We start from the raw sequence: 21,333 nt of genomic DNA, 5'->3' as shown, positions 1-21,333 counted from the left end.
GATATTTTATATTTCAGGGAAAACGGCATGGGTTTAAATATCTGCAGGTAGTAAATATTCATTCATTCACTAGTATTTATGGAGCACTTACTGTGTGCAAAGCACTGTACTTAGTGCTTGGGAGAGTACAGTACAACAGTAAACAGACACGCTCCCTTCCCACAACGAGCTTTCAGTCTAGAGATATTGTTTTATGTAGGTTTGTTAGTAGTTGAAACGTTTTTGAAGCTTCATCATACCTGAAGAGGTACAGAATGAGAATTTCTTCTCCAACTTGGATATCCTGTTGGATATCCATAACTGCTGCCTAACCTCCTAAGAGGTATATAGTCAACAAGTGGACATTTGACCCAGTGCTCATAAATGATGACATAGAATTAAAGTCAAGGAATAGGGAAGAGGTATTGTATTCTCCCAAACGCTTAGAACAGTGTTCCACGCTCAGTTCAGAGCTCAGTGAATACGATTGACTGACTGATTGAAAGTGGGAGGAGTTAGGTTGGTTTTTGTGATTTAGTTGTGTTCGGGCAGAATCTCTGCTGGTTTTGGCCATACGAAGTTATTTGTTCTCTAAACCTTCTGATGAGGAGAAGGGGAGTTGTAGGGAAAGGGTCACAAAGTGAAGCCAGTGAAACTTTTGCCAAATGATGATGAATATATTTGCAGGCATCTGAACGTGTAAACTGGGCCACCTTGAGTGAAGGGTTAGGTGCAGTTTATTTTCAAAATACTAAATCTGATGCAATATTTTAAACAATTTAGGAACAAGTGAGCCACAGATATTGGCTCAGATTTCCAAAGTACTCTTTTAGATTAGAAAGGGTTGAGTATTGATGAGAAGCAGCGTGGCTTAGTGGAAAGAGCATGGGCTTTGGAGTCAGGGCTCATGAGTTTGAATCCCAGCTCTGCCACTTGTCGGCTGTGTGACTGTGGGCAAGTCACTTAACTTCTCTGTGCCTCAGTTCCCTCATCTGTAAAATGGGGATTACGACTGTGAGCCCCACGTGGGACAACCTGATTCCCCTATGTCTACCCCAGCGCTTAGAACAGTGCTCGGCACATAGTAAGCGCTTAACAAATACAAATACCAACATTATTATTTGGATCAGATTTGAAGCATCATTTTTATCTGCACACCAACAATGGTCAATTAAAATTTCCTTTTGAACGGATAAAGTCTTGGCAGTTTTCTATACCAAGATTCCACTGTACGTGCTGGGTGACGATCACCTCCATTCTGTCGTATAGTTGATCTGCCTGCAAAAGGGAGTGAAAGAGGAAGTAATAAGCACACTGTTCCCTTTTGGATCATCGGAGACTGGGAACTGGAGATTTTGGTCACCATGGAAACTTGAAGCCGATCTTGGAAGGCAAAGAAAACCTTCATCTCCTTATTCCAAAGCTGCTGTTTACTGCACAGATCCATATTTTCTCCCTGAAAAATCAGCAAGGCACTGCATCATATAGCAACCATTCAGCAAGCTGATGCATGTAACTTCCTCTTATTATGGCAGTTTATCATGAAAATCTGTTGCTGCCTAGATTTTGAAGGCCAAGGTCAAGCATGCAAGAGGCGTGTTGGGAGGTGGACAGCTTTTTCACTGGACTAGGCTTGGTCCCTCCTGGGAATAACAAATTCTAGGAATACAGACTGCTAATGGGCCCAAGCTGACAGCTCCAGACTGCAGGTCTGTAGCACAGGAAGCTGTCAGGGATAGGTTGGTTTGTTGTTTTTTTTCTTTTCCCTTTCTCTTGTCTTTCTTCCCTTCTCTCAGTGGTTATTTTTCCCCAGGGGAACAGCCAAACATTTATCATTCCAAGAACTTGATTCTCCCCAGCTCCCATGTCAGCCTTTTCTCCATATAACCAGACCTTGAAAGAGGCTTCCTGATTTAAAGCTCAAATGATAGATACAGAATTAACTTGATATTGCAAGTACAATCAAACATCTCTGCACTGTTTCTTTTTTTGGTCTCAGAGAGGAAAAAACACCTCACACCTGGAAGGAGTAAAGCAAAAAGCACTCCACTATAAACAAAAGCAAGAATGAATCTCCCCTTGGAATTTCATTCCCTAGTGGTACAGGTGTAGTTTCCCAGGCTGAAGGTTTCCTGTACAACTGTAACCCACTCCAGGATCAGTGAAGAAAGAAAAAGACCCAGAAAGGCAGTAATTTCGGTTCTTTCAAATTTTCAGGTTCACTTTCCTTTATAATGAGAGAGGCCAGATTATCCTCCTGACATTTTTTTTCAACCCCTAATGGAGCCCTTTGCTTAGAAGAATGATTTGAGCCTTGCTGAAGAAGACAGGGAACTGCAGCTCTCCCCAAGTTCTGACCCTCCCAAGGTGTCAGAACTAGAGAAGTGAAGAAAGTACCCGAGCTCAGTTGCCAGCTGAGTTTGGGCCAACCAGGAAACCCAAACAAACCTTCGCTTCTCTTTGAGACTTCAAATGAAATAGAGAAGCATCAGAGAAGATGAACAAACAAACGTCAACATGTTTAAATTGTTTTTCAAAGCTGAGACCACCCTAGGCTCCGAACCTTGGATGCAGGATGACCTCACTGAAGTGTTCAACTGCATCAGGCCCCCTTGACAACAAGCAGCAGTTCATCAAAGACCCCTCCTCAGCATCTGCACGGGGAAGGAGTGAAGGGACACCCTTCCCCTGACCCTCCAGTAGTTTACTTTCTGCAGTGAGAGCTTGCGTTATTTCAGGACAAATATTATCACTGGCCATAAACCTGCTCAGCATTTTAAGCTACGCTACAGATGCTGAGTAGCAAAGAATGTATTTATGAAAATGCCAGTACCCTTCCTCCCCAAGATGGGAGACGTACAAAAAAGAACCTCAGAAGCAGATGTTCTCCATGGGCCAGTCCAGAGAGGCCACGTTTGGGGATTTGCACTCGGCTCCTTGGCCCCATTCCAGGCTGCTCTTAAGCTGAGCGAGAAGGGAAACCGTTAAGCCCAAATGGGGAAACACTGGAGAAGTGAAGTGAAAAAGAGATATTGATGGAGGTGATTGACTATTATTTCTGAGCAGTCACATTTTACATATAGACTGCATCTATCCAGGGGAAATTGCCCACTTAGAATTTATAAAATGGGAACAGCTTGTATTGATTGAACCCCCTTTGTCAGTATCATTTGGGCATTTTCCTCCAAATGCTAATGAATCCTAACTCCTTTTGGTTCTTGGAGCCAAAGAACTCACTTAAATGGCCAGATGTGAATTATTGGTCTGTGACCTCACCCACTGGATAAATTTGAGTAATCCAAGTTTCGCCCTTGGTTTTGGCATTGGTATGCTGAGGCCTTAAAAGCACATTTTCTGGCAAACGCATTTATGAGCCTGGCCATAAGGCTTGGAACAACATGGGTTTAGTCATCCTTCTGTTCAGCCCCATTTTGGGTCTCAACTCTGTTTCCCCAGTTGTCACCTTCCACGGTGATGAGACAGACTCCTAAGGTAGTACAGGATCCTACGCTTCAGCAACTGTGGATTTTAAAGCCCTATCTAATGTCTGGGAACTGTGTGATAATGTCCCTTGGTGAGGGTTTTAATTGGTGCACATAGTTACATGGATCGGGCCCAGTGGCTACATTTATTGAGCACCTAGAGAGTGCAGAGCAGCATTCCAGACATATCCCACAAGGGAACGGATTCACGTTCTTTTGTAATGTGGCTGTATTGTGAGGGGTGTTTTGTTGTAGACTGATATGCAATTAGTTGGACCTTGTTTTAGAACCAACCCAGATGTCAAGGGTGAATCCTGTAAGTAAGTAAAAGTGATACTATAAGCCCCTGCCCTTGCCCCAAACCTTATATCTGCCGTTCCTTTTTCCTAGTGGATTTCCTGCTCCCCTTCCCCAACACGCCCTACCCCTACCCTGACATGCAGAACTCGCCTTCCCCTCAACCAGAGAGTGCCAGCTTTTCATTTTGAGCATTTTAGAGAGGAAGAGCGCCGAGAGGAGATGGGCTTCAGAGAACTAATTGGCTTAAAGGTCACAAGATCTTTGTTTTTTGATCTTGGGATCATTGTAGTCCCTGATGGGAAACACTCAATCTTGTCTCACTTTTTTGGGGTGAGCAAATCTGAGCCTCCAGCTGACACAGCGGCGGGGGCTCCGGCCCCCATCGCCACGTGGAGCTCGAAATTGCTGAGCAGCTAGGCTCAGGCTCTGCCTTCCATCTCTTCTCTGTCCATTGCAATCTGTGCACGGCACCAAGAACTGACCCCTTCCCTACTGTCACCTAACATCACAGCACTTCCGAGGGCTGGTCACGTGAAAACTCCTGCAGTGGGCTTCCCGTCCCTCCCTCCTTTGTTTTCCCCAGTTGAATTGAGCTCATCTCCCTCTGCTCTGTCCCAGACAAACCTCGGTGTCCCCTGCCTACCCTCTGCCTTCTCCCTTTCCTCCGAACAACGCTTCACGGTTCCTTCCAAATGCTACTTAAAGCCCACCTCCTTCAGGAAGCCTTTCCATCTGATGCCACAACTCCAGCCGAGTTTCTGCATACTCTGTCCTTCCCACATCTGAGGTTGCTGAACACTAGGACAATATCACTCTACAGTTGTACAAGGGTAATGCAAGATGTTCATAGGCAGGTGAATGGTTTTATGTTAAATGTGTAGAATTTTACATTTGTGTCACTTGCGTATACCTGGGTATTTTAGTTCTGTTTGTCCCTCATTAAATTGAAAGCTACTTGAGGGACAGATCTACAAAGCGTCAGGGGGGTGCTCAAATTTCAATAGAGATTGTCAGGTATTGAGCTGAAAAAAGACCCCAGAGAAGGAACCCGATTGTGCTTCTTTTGTGGTTCTTGGATGCCCCTGTGCCTTTTCTGTCTCCTGCCCTGGGTGCCTCAGATTCACTGTGTGAATGCCAATGTCTGTTTCACTGACCCAGCTCTTAATTTACTTTCCGATACTAAGTTGGTCACAAGGGAAGCACCGCCCACATTCTGTCAATGTACCCTTTGGCCATTCCCATGCCTTCCCATAAAGAACCAAAGGTTCTCATGACCGTTTCTCATCGACTCACTTCCACGGCATAGAACACTGATTTTTTTTTTTTAATTTGCGGGGGGCGGGATTCAGCCAAACAGGCTGCTGCCTTGTATTCTGCTGCAGTGGCGTCTTTTCTACTTTGAAAAATCCTCTCACTGATGTCTTCCCTCAGTGCTGCAACATTCCAGTGTCTCTCTTGGGAACGCTAGGACATCCTGGCAATCTGCCAGTGGATGTGGGCCAGGGAAGCGCTGAACTGGGTGGGCATGTCATGGGGGTGGCATTTTTGCCAATCTGTGCCCTGTTCTTGGGCAGCTGGCCAACTGCAGGGTCCCTTGGGCTCAGCTCTGACTGGGGTCAGGCCCAGGTGCCCTGTTGAGTAGCAGGACACACCTAGAGAGGCTTCTCTCTTCAGCTGACCCAGGAGTTGGAACCACTTCCAGTCAGTGAGTGCTTCCAGATCCGTGCTAGAGTTGTAAATCATCGGGGGGAATGTAGTCATGTTTTTGTTGTTTATTTGTATGGTAGTTGTTAAGCCCTTACTCTGTGCCAGGAATTGGACTAAGTGCTGGGGTAGATACAAGCTAATCAAGTTGGACACAGTCACGTCCCACGTGGGCCACAGTTTTAATCCCCATTTTAAAGATGAGGTAACTGAAGCAGGTAGAAGCAAAGTGGCTTGCAAGGTCACTCAGCGGACAAGTAGCGGAGCCAAGGTTAGAACCGAAGTCTCTCTGACTCCAGGCCCGAGCTTTATCCGCTAAGCCACACTGCTTCTTGTAGTTGTAGTAATTGCAATGTCAGCATCATCATCATCATTTACTGAACATCCACTTGGTGAGATGCACTGCACTAACCACTGGGGCGGGGGGTGGGAGGTGCTTAGAATAATGAAACAACATGTCCTCTGCTTCCAAAGAGTTTCCACACTAATGGAGAAGATAAACATAATAATAACGAGGGACTTGTTAAGCACTTATTATGTGCCCAGCCCTGTACTAATTGCTGGGGAGATACAAGGTGATTGGACCAGATGCAGTACCTGTCCCACAAGGGGGTCACAGTGTAAATAGGAGGGAGAACAGGCATTTCACCCCCATTTTCTCATTCTTATGAAAGTTCTTTCTCATATTTATGTCTTTGCCCTCTTCACTCCTTACTCTAGCCCACATTCATTCATTCAATAGTATTTATTGAGCGCTATGTGCACAGCACTGTACTAAGCGCTTGGAATGAACAAGTCGGCAACAGATAGAGACCATCCCTGCCATTTGACGGGCTTACAGTCTCCCTCACTCTCACTTCTCTCTTCAGGGGCCCCTTTCTTGAGCCCTCCCGTCTGCCCACAACACCATCAGACCCTACCTCTCTAATTCAATCTAGATACATTAATGCGGTTACATTATTCACGTGTAATTAAACAAGCACCCAATTATGGGGAGTTAGGGGAAGACTAAGGTATCCGGCCATGGTTCAGTAACCAATCCCCCGTGTGTAACCTTGTTTCTATGAGAAAATTGCTTCTGACTTTCACTGTTTCGATTTAAGGCAGTGTTCAGGAACAAGTCGTGTCATTTATCCAAAGTTGGGCTGATAGTCATTTGTATGCTAACGGATGGACGGACCACAGAAGTCTTGGGGAGTTAGAAACAGTCATTGCCTGGGAATACGAATGACCTCCCAGAGAACAGTTTAGTCATCACAGTCTTTTTGAGTCTAAGATCTCTTCCTATTCATCTCCTGGCTCTCTCAGCAACTTTCATTTCTTTCACCCCAGTTTTTTCCCTCCAATCCCCGAACCCCTTTCACACCCACAAACCCAAACCATCCTCTCTCCCTGTCCAAAGCTCACAGGCAATCTCAGTTCCGAGAAGCCTGGCTGGAGCCACATTAAATTGAATAATGGGTAAGATCTTGGACCGGGTTCACGAAGCCACTTAATTATCCTTCCTAAACAATGCAAGTCAGACAACCTCACGAAACCTGTGCCAGACTAGCGTCTCGTCGCCTTTGGCACAGGAAGAGCAAGGCCTGCGTGTCCGATACATCTTGTACAGGGATTCGAAAATCAGTCAGTCGTATTATTGAAACCCCACCTGGACCTCGGAAAACTCAGCCCAGCTTCTGCAGCAGTTTCAGCAGGCTACCCTTTGAGTCACGCTCATCGTTAATGGCAGGAGAAACTCACCAACAAAGAGGTCTTGGGAATGTCGTCAGCTCAGTTGACTCATTGAGGCAATGCTCACGACAACTCTGTGTGGAGTATGTGAGCAGAATGGACATGAGGATGCGCTGAAATGCCGAGTGCTGATTGACTGCAAATGGACAACAAGAGGATGCCGAGAAATGCTGACGGGAGGTGGGCTAGAAGGCCCACGCGGGCCAGGGGGGCAGAACAAAAACATTTTAAAGGCAGTGTAAAGCACACAATGCCCAACAATGGCAGTGGACTACTGTGTGAGTGTGGCTCAGTGGAAAGAGCACAGGCTTGGGAGTCAGAGGTCATGAGTTCGAATCCTACTCTGCCACTTGTCAGCTGTGTGACTGTGGGCAAGTCACTTAACTTCTCTGTGCCTCAGTTACCTCATCTGTAAAATGGGGATTAATTGTGAGCCTCACGTGGGACAACCTGATTACCCTGTATCTATCCCAGTGCTTTGAACAGTGCTTGGCACATAGTAAGCACTTAACAAATACCAACATTATTATTATTATTAGATAGACCAGCCTGCCGGGCAGCAATCGGTTGAGAATTTGCTCCCAAGCCAAAGCTTTGCAAAGACCGGGTTGCCAAGAGGCAGCCTTGAACGCGGCAAGTAGCCCCACAAGCAGTAAATGCTATCAGTGGAGCAAAGAGCTATTTTTTCACTCCCGCAACAGGGGATGAATTGTTGATCATGCATGAATCTGTCGAGCCATCCCTGAATGTTTAAGTAAAGTTTCCCAGTCCTGGGGAACTTCTTTGGAAATGAGGGCCAGTTCCAGACAGAGCTGCACCTAGCAGTACTCATGTCCATTTGAAAAGTACTACTCTCAGTTGTAATGATGACGTTGTGGATTTAAGCACTGACTGTTTGCCAAAGACTGTGCTAAAGTCCCTTTCCTTGTGGGTTGCCAAGGCAGATTGTTGTCTCATCTTTTCTTTTTTATTTAAAGACCTTCAAGGATGAAAATTCCATATCTTCCCTGCAGGGCAGGGAAGATCAAAGTGTTTTCCCTTCAGTTTAGTTAAAATAGGAACATTTAGGAAGCTCACGTGGCTGATGTCTAAATTCAGCCACTCTGGCATTTTTGAGGTAAAATGATCTAATCCAACTCAGCTACCCAAAAGGAATGTGTCTGTTTATTGTTATATTGTACTCTCCCGAGCATCCAGTACAGTGCTGTGCACACAGCGCTCAGTAAATACACTTGAATGAATGAATGAATGAACAGCTATTATTAAGAATTTTTTGGTCCCCAATGAGTTGATGGTAATACGACAGTAAAGATATTAGTTAAATAATAAATAATAACTAAAGATAATAAGTAAGTGCTTACTTGGTGCCAAACACAGTTCTAAGTTCTGGGGTTGAGCCAAGATAATCAAGTCAGAAACAGTCCCTTTCCCACGTGAGACTCAGTCAAATGGGAGGGAGAACAGGTATATCATCCCCATTCTACAGATGAGGAAACTGAGGCACCGAGAAGTTAAGTGACTTGCCCAATGTCACATAGCGGGCAAGTGGCAGAACTAAGATTAGAACTCAGGTCCCCAGATTCCCAGGCTCGTTTGTCATTTCCTCTGTAATTCCAGGATTTTCATTTAGGTGATTGTTTCTCAGAAACTTTCCTTATCTTGTAATTTCAAGGCAAGAGGATGGGCCAGCCCAGCAGCTGGAGAGAACAATATTATTAACTTTCTCTCCCTGAGTGAAAGCAGAAAACATTCACGCACCTCTTGCTCTCTGAAGATGGTATGTTCAGCTAAAATTTCCTGCTCAAGTATGAAGGCTTGAATTCAATAGTGGACTCTCATTAAGCTTTGGGAAATTGAATTAAATTTCCCTATTAGGACTCCATTCTCAAACTTTGGTGCAAGTGCCAAAACCAGAACAATTAGAACCATCCCCAGTAAGGACATTGGCACCAAATGAAGGAAACGAGACATTAAAAGCAGAAGTAATGAATCTTCTTAGAGAATCTTTGAAACTCACCCTCAAACTTAAGATTCTCCTCCCTCCAAATCACTCCAGTTCATTTAAAATATAATTTCATCCAGCCAGCGAAACCCAAAGACAGTAAGTGTAATGTCACAGCCGCGGTCAGTGTGGCGTAGTGAAGAGAGCTGGGAGTCATCCCGGCACTGTCACTGGTCAGTTATGTGACCCTGGGCAAACCACTTTAATTCTCTTAGGCCTCAGTTTCCTCCTCTGTAAAATGGGACTGAGGTATCTGGTCTCTTTTCCTCTCTGATGATGAACCCCCGTGTGGGACAGGGACTGCCTGATGCATGTCTGTGTCTACCCCAGTGTTTGGCATGCAGTAGTTGCTTAATAGCTGCCCGAGTTAACTGATAGCTAATCTCTTGCCTCTGTTCCTTCACGGTGACAAGCCCATCCCTCCATCACAAATGTCTCTTCTTTGTGGCTCTGCCGAGGCTCCTTTTGAGCAGCTACGGGTCATCTGCTGAGACAGTGGCCGGGGTGGGGGGGCTGTGAGCACGAGATGAGCTAAATGCAGTTGGCTCATTGGTAGAGTTGGTTAGGCTACGCTGGGCCTCGGGATAGTGGACGAGGCCCAGCCATTATGGCCCACATCCAGTTTTTGTCTGAGGGAGGACTCGGAGTCAGCCGAAAGGCCAACCTGAATCCCCACCTGTCTATTTTTAGCATCCGGGGACTGGCAACGCTGGGCCAGGGGTGGCCCCCCAAAGTCCAGTTGGATTTGCTATCAGGAGTCCCATGGGGGAAACCAAAGTTGAGGACAACAAGTTGGGACTGTAAGCCCCTTAGGGTGGGGAGGCCCCGCACGTTCTTAGAACAGCTCTGGCACGACGACTAAACTGTAGTTAAGCACGACAGGAAAAGACAAAAGGCTCAGGCTGTAATTGCAGTTATCATTGACCTCAGATTGCTCTTGGCCCACTGGCTCTTCAGCTTGAGGCTCTTCTGCATCAGATCTGGCCCAGGCCAGAAGGCAGCGGAGACACAGCAATCACTCAATAAATACCACTGATCGATTGATTAAATCAGCTAAGCAGTAACCGCAGAGACCCAACGAGAATTAGCTATTTTCTCAGCGGCACACGGTTCTGGGCAGGATACAGTAGAGACGGGTTTCCCGCTTTCCAGGAGTTTCCAGTCTAAGAATCGGACAGGCTGGAGGGGGCAGACTGGGGTATAATGGGGCTGCTGAATGGTTCCAGGATCAATATCGCAGCACTTATTGGACAGCTATTTCAGCCGCATCGCTTATAAATGATGACCAATTAGCTTTTGGAGAGCATTTTATAATAATGTTGATTACTAATGATGAGTCAGGACTCCTATCAGTAATTGAAGCTCCCGGCAGGGCCCAGCTACGCGGTGGGGGGGGTGGGAGGAGGAGGGCTGGTGACAAAGGCAATCCATTCTCAGGCCTCTGAGGGCTGGAAGCTGCCAAGGTGGGAAAGGAAGCACTTATGGTCACCCCAGGGGATGTGGCTGGAGACAGGATGTGAAATGGACCGTCCAAACAGGCTGAATACTGGCCCTGGCTTCGGCCAAGGGACGTAATTACCCTCCGGGCCAGCCTGGTCGAGAGGGAGGAGCAAGGGGAATGAATGAACGAATGGCCTAGTGGATAGAGCATGGGCCTGGGAGTCAGAAGCTCATGGGTTCTAATCCCGATTCTTCCACTTATCTGCCGGGGAACCTCGGGCAAGTCACTTCACTTCTCCTGGTCTCGGTCACCTCATCTGTAAAATGGCGATGAAGACTGTGAGCCCTTTGTAATAATAATGTTGGTATTTGTTAAGCGCTTACTATGTGCCGAGCACTGTTCTAAGCGCTGGGGTAGACATAGGGGAATCAGATTGTCCCACGTGGGGCTCACAGTCTTAATCCCCATTTTACAGATGAGGGAACTGAGGCACCGAGAAGTTAAGTGACTTGCCCAAAGTCACACAGCTGACAAGTGGCAGAGCCGGGGTTCGAACCCAGGACCTCTGACTCCAAAGCCCAGGCTCTTTCCAGTGAGCCACGCTGCTTCTCTACAGGGTCTGTGTCCAACCCAAATATTTTCAATCTACCCTAGTGCTTAGAACAGTGCCTGGCACATAGTAAGCGCTTAACAAATAGGATGATGGTGATGATCATGATGATGAAGTTGAACGAAGGAGGGGAGGGAGAAATCATGTCCCCGTGCCTAAGGTCGCCTAGCAGTCAAGTGGCGGAGCCGGGGATGAGAACCCGTGACCTTCGGACTTCGGGCCCCTGGATCTATCCCCTAGGCCGTGCTGCCCATTTGTGCCGTCGCAGGGGGTGTGCGCAGGAGCTCCCGGGGGTCTTCCACTTCTTTCCCCTCTCTTAGAGAAGCAGCGTGACTCTGTGGAAAGAGCACGGGCTTGGGAGTCAGAGGTTGTGGGTTCTAATCCTGCTCCTCCGCTTCATTCAATCGTATTTATTGAGGGCTTCCTATGTGCAGAGCACTGTACTAAGCGCTTGGAATGGACAATTTGGCAACAGATGGAGACAATCCCTGCCCAACAACGGGCTCACAGTCTAAACGGTCTCCACTTGCCAGCTGTGTGACTTTGGGCAAGTCACTTCCCTTCTCTGGGCCTCAATTCCCCATCTGGAAAATGGGGATGAAGACTGTGAGCCCCACGTGGGACAATCCGATCATCTAATGGGAAGCAATGTGGCTTCGTGGCAAGAGCCCGGGCTTGGGAGTCAGAGGCCATGGGTTCGAATGCCGCTCTGCCACTTGTCAGCTGTGTGACTGTGGGCAATTCGCTTCACTTCTCTGTGCCTCGATTCCCTCATCTGTACAATGGGGATGAAGACTGTGAGCCCCACGTGGGACCACCTGATCACCTTGTATCCCCCAGCGCTTAGAACAGTGCTTGGCACATAGTAAGCACTTAACAAATACCAGCGTGGCTCAGTGGAAAGAGCCCGGGCTTCGGAGTCAGGGTTCACGGGTTCGACTCCCGGCTCTGCCACTTCTCAGCTGGGTGACTGTGGGCAAGTCACTTCACTTCTCTGTGCCTCAGTTACCTCATCTGTAAAATGGGGATTAACTGTGAGCCTCACGTGGGACAACCTAATGACCCTGTATCTCCCCCAGCGCCGAGAACAGGGCTCTGCACAGAGTAAGCACTTAACAAATACCAACATTATTATTATTATTCTCTGTGCCTCAGTTACCTCATCTGTAAAATGGGGATTAAGACTGTGAGCCTCACGTGGGACAACCTGATGACCCTGTATCTCCCCCAGCGCTGAGAACAGGGCTCTGCACAGAGTACGCGCTTAACAAATGCCAACATTATTAAATACCACGATTTATTTTATTTATTTATACACTTCTCTGTGCCTCGGTTCCCTCATCTGTACAATGGGGATGAAGGCCGTGAGCCCCACATGGAACAGCCGGGTTGGGCAGATAAAGGGTGGGCATGGTCTAGTGGAAAGAGCGTGCGTCAGGAAAACGGGAGACCTGGCTCTCCCCCAGCCTGCCGAGACACCTTGGGCAAGTCTTTTAACCTGTCTGGGTCCCAGCTTCCTCGCCCGTAAGTGGAAAGAGCCCGGGCTTGGGAGTCAGAGGTAATGGGTTCCAATCCCGCCTCTGCCACTTGTCAGCTGGGGGACTGCGGGCAAGTCACTTCACTTCTCTGGGCCTCAGTTCCCTCATCTGGAAAATGGGGATGAAGACCGGGAGCCTCACGTGGGACAACCTGATGACCCTGTCTCTCCCCCAGCGCTTAGAACAGTGTTCGGCACGTGGTAAGCGCTTAACAAATATTATTAATTATTAATAATCTCCCAGCATTATTAATGGGAGAAGCAGCGTGGCTCAGTGGAAAGAGCCCGGGCTTGGAAGTCAGAGGTCAGGGGTTCGAATCCCGGCTCTGTCACTTGTCAACTGGGCGACTGTGGGCCAGTCCCTTAACCTCTCTGAGCCTCAGTTCCCTCATCTGTAAAATGGGGATTAAAACTGTGAGCCCCACTTGGGACGATCTGATCACCCTGTATCTACTCCAGCGCTTAGAACAGTGCTGTGCACATAGTAAGCGCTTAACAACTACCAACCTTATTAGTATGAACAGCCCCACGACCCTGCGATGTACCCCGGCGCTTAGAAGGTTGCTCGGCATCGTCGTGAGCCCTGAACAAATGCCAACGTTATCATTATTGTATGCCCGCGCCGCCCCCCCCCCCCCCCCCGGCGTTTAGAACAGTGTCTGGCACATAGTAAGCGCTTAACAAATCTCATTATTGGCCGGGGGCGGAGCACGTGCGGGCTCAGGTAGGAGGCACGTGGACGGGCGGGGGGGGGGGGAGGGGGCGCGGTGCGCATGCGCTCGTGCGGCTCCCGGGGGCGCGGTCGGGAGCGCGCGTGTCCCGGGCCGAGGGCGCGCGCGCGCTCCCGCCGCCGCCGCCCTGCTCCGGAGCGAGCGGTGCGAGGCGGGTGCGAAGCTCGGCTCCCCGCCCGTTCCCCCCCCCCCCTTCCCCCTCCCCTTCCCCTCCGGTAGCCGCGGGCGGCCCCGGCACAGCCCCGCCGCCGCCCACGAGGAGGAGAAGGACGACGACGACAACGCGCGGTGCGCAGCGTGCAGCGCTCACCCTGCAGCGCTCGCCCCAGCGACCGACCGACCGACCGACCGACCGACCGACCGCGCCGCCCTCCGCGCCCCCGGCCCGGCACACCCCGCCGCTCGCCGGGGCGGCTCGGTAAGTGCTCTGGGTTGAGGAGGGTCCTAGGGGAACCCGTCTTCTCCTTGACCTTCCCTGCCCGCCCCTCGGCCCCCACGCCCTCCGCTCGGCTCCCCTCAACTCTCCTCGGTTCCCTTGTCCTCCCCATCCTCCCCTCCCCACCCCTGTCATCTTCCTCTGCCCCCCCCTTTTGTCTTCTCCTGCCCTCCCCTGGCCAGTCCTGCCCTCCCCTGGCCAGTCCTGCCCTCCCCTCCCCAGTCCTGTCCACCCCTGTCCAGTCCTGTCCAGCCCTGCCCACCCCTGTCCAGCCCTGCCCACCCCTGTCCAGCCCTGCCCCCCCTGTCCAGCCCTGCCCACCCCCGTCCCAGTCCTGCCCTCCCCTGGCCAGTCCTGCCCTCCCCTCCCCAGTCCTGCCCTCCCCTCCCCAGTCCTGCCCACCCCTGTCCAGCCCTGCCCCCTCCTGTCCAGTCCTGCCCACCCCCGTCCCAGTCCTGCCCTCTCCTGTCCAGTCCTGCCCACCCCCGGGCCAGTCCTGCCCACCCCCGGGCCAGTCCTGCCCTCCCCCGGGCCAGTCCTGCCCTCCCCCGGGCCAGTCCGGTCCTGCCCTCCCCGTCCAGTCCTGCCCACCCTCATCCTCCCCTGTCTTCCCCTGCCCATCCCTATCCTCCCCTGCCCTCCGCCCCCCTGCCCACCAGTGCCGATGCGGAGCATCTGTGCTTCGGCCTTAAGGTCTCCCGTACCCGGTTCCATTGTTTGGCGACTCCCGTCAGGGTGGGAATGGGACGAGGGACTGGGTTGAAGACGAGAGCCCGTGGGGAAGTGGTGCAGTTTGCACCATTTTTGCTCTGCTTTGAGAGGAGAGGGAGAACGAGGTGAGGAGGGAGGAGGGTATTACCAGAGTCGGCTTGAGGAGCAGACCGTTCCTTGAAGGAGAGCCTGGGCTAGGCCTTTATCGTGAGAATTTTTAATGTGTGGCTTTTGTGTATGTATGAGAGAGAGAGAGATGTCAGGCCGTCTTCTATGGGGTAATTACATTTTGCTCCTTACATCTCAAGTTCCTCCAGGGACGCCCAGCAGCATCCCGGTACAATTAATACCTGCAGTGTTAAAAGCCTGTAGAGGGGAAATGGCATTTTCCTCCTTGCGGGATCAGGGATTCTCGCCGCTGCTGCAGTGCCCCACTGGAAGGCCTCCTTGAAGGCATGGTGTGGCCTCTCCCGGCCGGATTTAGTGTGGAGATGCTTGTGTGAGATTTGGGAGAGGTTGGATTTAAATTGATCTGAGAGAACCCGCATCTTTGAATGTGTTGGTGTAAAAAAAAAAAAAAAAATGCTCGAGGTTTACATTCGTATGGATTTTCCCCCATCGGGGAATATTATCTGTGCGTTTGGAATATTGGAGGAATGCATCATTTTACAGTATTTTTGAAAGAACAAAGAAGAGGGAAAGCAGTAACTGTGAAAACGTGAGGTGCTGGGGAAAAGGTCACACGGTAGGTAGGCGCTGCTGTATCTTGAAAAAATAGAGACCGCATGCAGGAAAACACGAGTAAATTTGTGAATAAGTGTGTAGAGCTGTAGGTGGGCATTTCCCGAGCAGGGTGTGCCCGTTAATCAGTGGTATTTGTACGGTTTGCTCCCATTTAGCCATCCCCCTGCAGCGTAATCTGTCCCTAGTCATTAGTGATATGAGGTAGGAGAAGCAGTGAAGCCACGTGGCCGAGGGGAAAGAGCCCGGGTCTGGAAGTCAGGGGGCCTGGGTTCTAATCCTGACTCCACCACTTGTCTGCTGGGTGACCTTGGGCAAATCACTTAACTTCTTTGTCCCTCAGTTACCTCATCTGTAAAATGAGGGATGAGACTGTGAGCCCTATGTGGGGCGGGGACAGGGTTCAACCCCATTATCTTGTATCTACCCCAGTGCGTAGTCCAGTGTCTGGCACATAGTAAGTGCTTAACGAATACCGTCGAAAAGGTGTTAGAGGTTCAGTTTTATTTCGACTGAGCCGTATCAAATTCGAAATTGTTAAATGTATGTCGTAGGAGTGTGTGTACTGGAATCTGTTATGTAATGGGAGCCCATCTAGTAGGGCTAGAGCTGGGGTCCTGGACTATGTACGACATTGAGGGGTCCCACTGGGAATACACCAGATCTGCTAATGGTTGTAACGGCAATACTTGTAGAAAGTCTCACTGTGGAAAGACAGACTGTTACCCTCTGGCACCTGAAATTTTTCTCACCTGTAGCTGGAATATGTAATTGCATTTTTTTTTTTAACCCAGGAGCTCTTTAGCACATGGATAATTCTGCAGCATCCCTTGCCTCTGAAATAGGCAGCCTCCCTGCAAATGAAAATCCTCCCTGACTCTGAGGCCACAGACATGCTTAGAAAACAGGGGATTTATAGAGCATGGCCTATTTTCCCGTGGTAATTCTGGAAATGACTGCAATTCAGTGACACTTTAGAGAACAGAGCCTAAACCAAAAGGAATTCATGCCCTCTTTTCCTTTCCATCTGTGAAGAAGGCAAGAGCATGGCATAGTGGATAGAGCACGAGCGTAGGAGTCGGAAGGTCGTAGGTTCTAATCCTGGCTCCGCTACTTGTCAGATGTGTGAGCTTGGGCAAGTCACCTCATTTCTCTGGGCCTCAGTTAACTCATCTGTAAAATGGGGCTTGAGACTTTGAGCCCCATACGGGACAGGGACTGGGCCCAACCCAGTTTTTTTCTAACCACTCTAGCACTCAGTACGGTGCCTTGCATGTAGTGAGTGCTTAACAAATACCATAATTATTATTCATTCAATCATACTTATTGAGGGCTTAGTATGTGCAGAGCACTGTCCTAAGCACTTGGAATGTACAATTCGGCAACAGATAGAGACAGTCCCTGCCCAACAACGGGTTCACAGTATAAACAGGGGAGACAGACAACAAAACAAGTAGTCATATTTGAGACCAGTATTTTTAGGCACTTTTGTTGGCTGTTTGTATCCACAGATATTCAAATTGATATACAATATTTCTGTCACTGTAGTAATCTACCCCCAGGTGAACTTCAGCCTTGTCGTAGGCTAGACTATTCCTTTTGCTGAACTGCAGCTGATTTTGTCTGTAAATTCAGGGCAGTCCCTGAAGGGAGTATGGAGAATAAACCAAAACCCTTTAAAAAAATTGGATCTGTGGCTTCAGCTTTTTGTGAAGATGTTTGTCTTTTTGGAGGAGCTCATGGGTTGGTTTCTTAACAGCATCTCTGTTCCTGGGAGTAGAAAGGAAGCACAATATGCAGGCTGATTTCTCCATTGACCTTAAACAATAATGGACTCTAAACTCCATACCAGCGAGCAAGATTTGGTCAGCTATTCTTACCCTTTTCAGCAGTATTGGTAGTTCTCTGACCAGTATGGCTTCAGATGGTAATTCCTCTCACATTATTCAGTTTGTAATTTATTGATTTTATAACTCAATATGACTTAATTTCTTTCTCTGTAGAAAGAAGGAAAAATCCTTCAGAATAATTGCTTTTGGAAGAGTAGATTTTTAAGCTTCTTGAGGGCAGGGATTGTGTTTTCTAACTATCAGTCAGTGGTATTTATGGAGTGTTTACTGTGTGCAGAGCACTGTACCAAGCATTTGAGGGAATTCAGTAGCGTTAGCAGACCCAACCCCTGCCCTCAGACAGCTTACAATCTAACAAAGGAGACACGTTTTAAAAAACAACTACAGGTTGGGGGTGCGACCGAGTTTAAGGATGTGTACTTAAATGCTGGCAGGGTGTGGAATCAGAACCCAAGTTTTTAAGATGTACAAACTCAAGTGCATAGATGGCAACCCTATTGTGGTCTCTCTAACTTTCCACAGTGCTCTGCACACAGGTGCTTAATACTATTGATTAGATGGAAGCAATATCCTGATTTTTTGGGGAAAAAGTCCTTGCCCAATAGCGACATGGCTTTCATAACAGGTCTAGTTCTGAATCACATTATTTTCCCTTGCTACTTTCCTCCTGTTTTTAAGTACAAGGGTAGAATGAATGTTTCTGCTGCCCTGAAAATTTCTTTCCATGATTTTTAAAAATGGGAAAGTTCAATTCTGTGGGATTGCAGGGGAGTGGTGTACAAAACACCCTCAAATACCATTACTTTCCAGATTGTCACCTTTCCTCTGCACAATGCTATTACTGGTAGGTCGAACAGGCTTGGTAGTGGTAACTACTGCTGTTTCCAGTCTTCTTCTCTAGAGTGGGTTTTATTTTGCTCATGAATTTTTTACCTACTGCAAAATTAACTTTTCAGGGTCAGAGGACGATTGGGGTGGAAACAAGCTGTGCTTCGTGCTTGGAATGTGAGTGAATAAGTTTGGGTTGTTTTCAGGATTAGGAACCTCTTCTAGGTTGGAAGAAATGGCGTATTTTCCCAATTATACTGGCGATTTCCTTTTGGATTGAAGGTGACTTGATTAATGATTAGATTGTGTCTATCAGTGTGTCCTTGAGAACATCTTTTATGCTTGTTGTTCCATGGAAACATAACTGGGCACCTTTTTTGGCTTTTTGGTATTTGGGTGAGTGTTGCTCAGATACCAACAGTGAAAAGAGGATAAGGTGTGTTTTTCTGTCAGTAGGACAAGTTGATTTTTTGCAGCAGTGGTGATGGTCTGCACTGAACCATCCACACTACTCCCCCCCCGCCCCATGCCCAGTGGCAATTGTTGTCAGGTATAAAATCTTGCTTCTTGTTGAATCAAAAATGCTATTTATTTCTGGCTTGCTTTTCCCCACTCTGCTTCCACAGTAGCTTCTTGCCAAACCCCACTGAGTTGTAAAACCGTGTTGAACATTTCAGTTTCAGCTTCAGGAAAAGACCTGTTCATGCTCTACTTTCCCTCCCCACCCCACTGGGAATTTTGTTCACAATCTAAGTCCAGCAGTCGCGCACGTGCTCTCTCTAGCCGGGCCTTTCGGTGGATGTTCTTTTCATCTCCGTCTCGTTTCCCTCCCCCCAGATCCACCTTGAGGATGTCCTTGGGGAGAGATATGGAGCTGGAACACTTTGACGAGCGTGACAAAGCCCAGCGGTATGGCCGAGGGTCCCGGGTAAATGGCCTGCCCAGCCCGACCCACAGCGCCCACTGCAGCTTCTACCGAACCCGCACCCTGCAGACGCTCAGCTCCGAGAAGAAGGCCAAGAAGGTTCGATTCTACCGGAACGGAGACCGCTACTTCAAAGGGATTGTGTACGCCATCTCCCCAGACCGGTTTCGATCATTCGAGGCGCTGCTGGCCGACCTGACCCGAACTCTGTCCGATAATGTGAATCTGCCCCAGGGGGTGAGAACAATCTACACCATTGATGGAGTTAAGAAGATTTCCACCTTGGACCAACTGGTAGAAGGTTAGCATTCAGCCTACTCTCTGTTCTCTATCCCACCACTGACCCACTGGCCACATCCTCCTTCTGGCCTGGAATGCCCCCCTCCTCCATATCCACCACTCTTCTCTCCCCTCACCCCTTCAGAATCCTCCTAAAGTCACATCTCCTCCTAAGTCCTGATTTCCCTTACCCACCCTCTCCTCTTTGTCCCCGTTCACTTGGATCTGGACCCCTTAAGCTATTGATATTCATTCCTTCCTCAGCCCACCAACACTGACATATCCTTACAATCTGCCATTTTCCGGATCTGAAATTTATTTTCATGACTGTTCTCCCCTCTCGACTGTAAGCTCCTTGGGGGCAGGGATCGTGTCCACTAACTCTTTGTGTTAGTTAAATCTAGTGCTGGGCACTCAGTAAGTACATTTGATTGAAAGCCAGCCACGATCTGATTCAGCTGTAGGCTGTGGATCTGATATTTTGTCTCCATTCTGGGTGTGATTGTCCAATTTTGGTCTGCACTTTTCCTAGATAAAAATTTATTTTCCTTTACTCAAAATGACTAAAACTGTGTTGTTGTGAGTCTTGCCGTTCCTTAGCCTTAAATCTTCACTCTATTCTCAGGTCAGGAAAAGCTTGATAATGTAGTGGGGTAGGGGAAGGGAGGGAAAGGTGAAGAAGTGGAAAAGGCAGTTCTGTCCTCAGTTTCACCCTCTGGGTTTTTCAATGCCCTTTGCACAGTTCTATGTAAAGGACCACAGATTCTAAAAGACGAGAGATATTCCACCAAAGGGCAGAATTGGTCCCATCATCCGAGAACCCAGGAATGAGCTTTCTGAAGGGGATAGACAAGCTGTTATTTAAGTTACCCACTGTTACCCTTTTCCCTCTAAAGCCATGAAGGCATCTAGGCTGTAAGAGCCTTCCCTAGACTGTGACATCCTTGTGATCAGGGAATGTGTCTACCAACTCTTGTTGTATTGAACTCTCCCAAGGGCTTACTACAGTGCTCTAAGCACAGTAAGCCCTCAACAAATACCACTGATTGACCAATTGATGGAGGGACAGAGGCCTGACTTGGAAAACTTCTCAAGCCTCTCTTCTGGGTTCTGTTAATCTCCTGCCCGGATGATTGTTGAGAGTTGATAGATGCAGTCCCTGCCCACAAGGAGCTTACAGTCTCCAGAGGGAGATAAACATTATGCTACATTAGGGAGAGGTGAAATAGTAGACAGACAGGAAATAAGGATGAGCTCATGTTTCTATATCAGGTAGAATTCTGAGCTGGTTCTGATGTGACTTTGAAAGCATATGGGGCTTATAATTTGAGAAGGGTTTTGTTAAATGTTTGAAGAGATCTGATCAAAGTAGAAGGGTTCCGGATTTTACATAACCAAACGTGTGTTCAGATGACTTGGCATGAATGTGTAGTGGGAAAAGATCCTAAAACCCATCTCAGCATATTTTAATGGCATAATAGATTGAAGGTTATCGAACCTTGCCGTGTCCTAAAACTGTGGGATTTCACCTGCTTTCCTGTCTGTTTCTCCACCAGTAAAATAACGGTTAGTCCTTGAGATACATAGCTAACCCCAAGCAATCACAGGTTAATTTCACCATTGGAGGCATTATCTTTGAGCACAAAAGAACACAGTGCATGCATCGTTAAAACATATGAGATCATTTTGAAATACTGTGCCCCTTCTCCCCCCCGCCCACAATAAAAGGGATAAATTACTCTAGGGATCTGGGAATATAGATCTTCTGATAGGAAGTGAACCCAATATCTGAGCGGCTTTCATGACTCTTTCATTTTTACACATCTTAAATATTTATACAATTAATGGGGATATTGTATCATTTCCAGGTGTGGGAGTAGCAGAATTTTGCAGCTATTCCTGCAGAAAAGTCCTCTCCATTTTTTTCTTTCCGCTCCCTACCCCACCAGTACATTCTCTTTAGGCTGTTTTGACTACTTGCAATGACATATGGAGGTAGCTTTCTCTCAAAATAGGAGAAAATGAGTAGGAGAAAATGTTATA

The 21,333-nt window shown here is 48.2% G+C and overlaps 1 protein-coding gene across 5 annotated transcripts in view; it reads left to right on the top strand.

Annotated features, from left to right (window-relative positions):
• The first annotated feature begins 13,729 nt into the window (after positions 1–13,729).
• DCLK1 (doublecortin like kinase 1) overlaps positions 13,730–21,333 on the top strand; it is a 204,684-nt gene continuing 197,080 nt past the window's right edge. For 2 of the 5 annotated variants that reach the window (XM_029048568.2, XM_029048567.2), the window contains exons 1-2: positions 13,730–13,938; positions 18,924–19,312. In XM_029048568.2, the coding sequence (XP_028904401.1) occupies positions 18,937–19,312 (376 nt within the window). In that variant the 5' untranslated portion in view covers positions 13,730–13,938; positions 18,924–18,936. The remainder of the gene's footprint in view (positions 13,939–18,923; positions 19,313–21,333) is intronic. The other 3 variants (XM_029048565.2, XM_029048564.2, XM_029048563.2) reach the window with 2 other exon arrangements.

The sequence above is a fragment of the Ornithorhynchus anatinus genome, chromosome 20, assembly GCF_004115215.2.
Source record: "Ornithorhynchus anatinus isolate Pmale09 chromosome 20, mOrnAna1.pri.v4, whole genome shotgun sequence".
Taxonomy (NCBI): domain Eukaryota; kingdom Metazoa; phylum Chordata; class Mammalia; order Monotremata; family Ornithorhynchidae; genus Ornithorhynchus; species Ornithorhynchus anatinus.
Note: the sequence above shows the minus strand (reverse complement) of the source record. Positions and strands in the feature narration are given on the sequence as shown.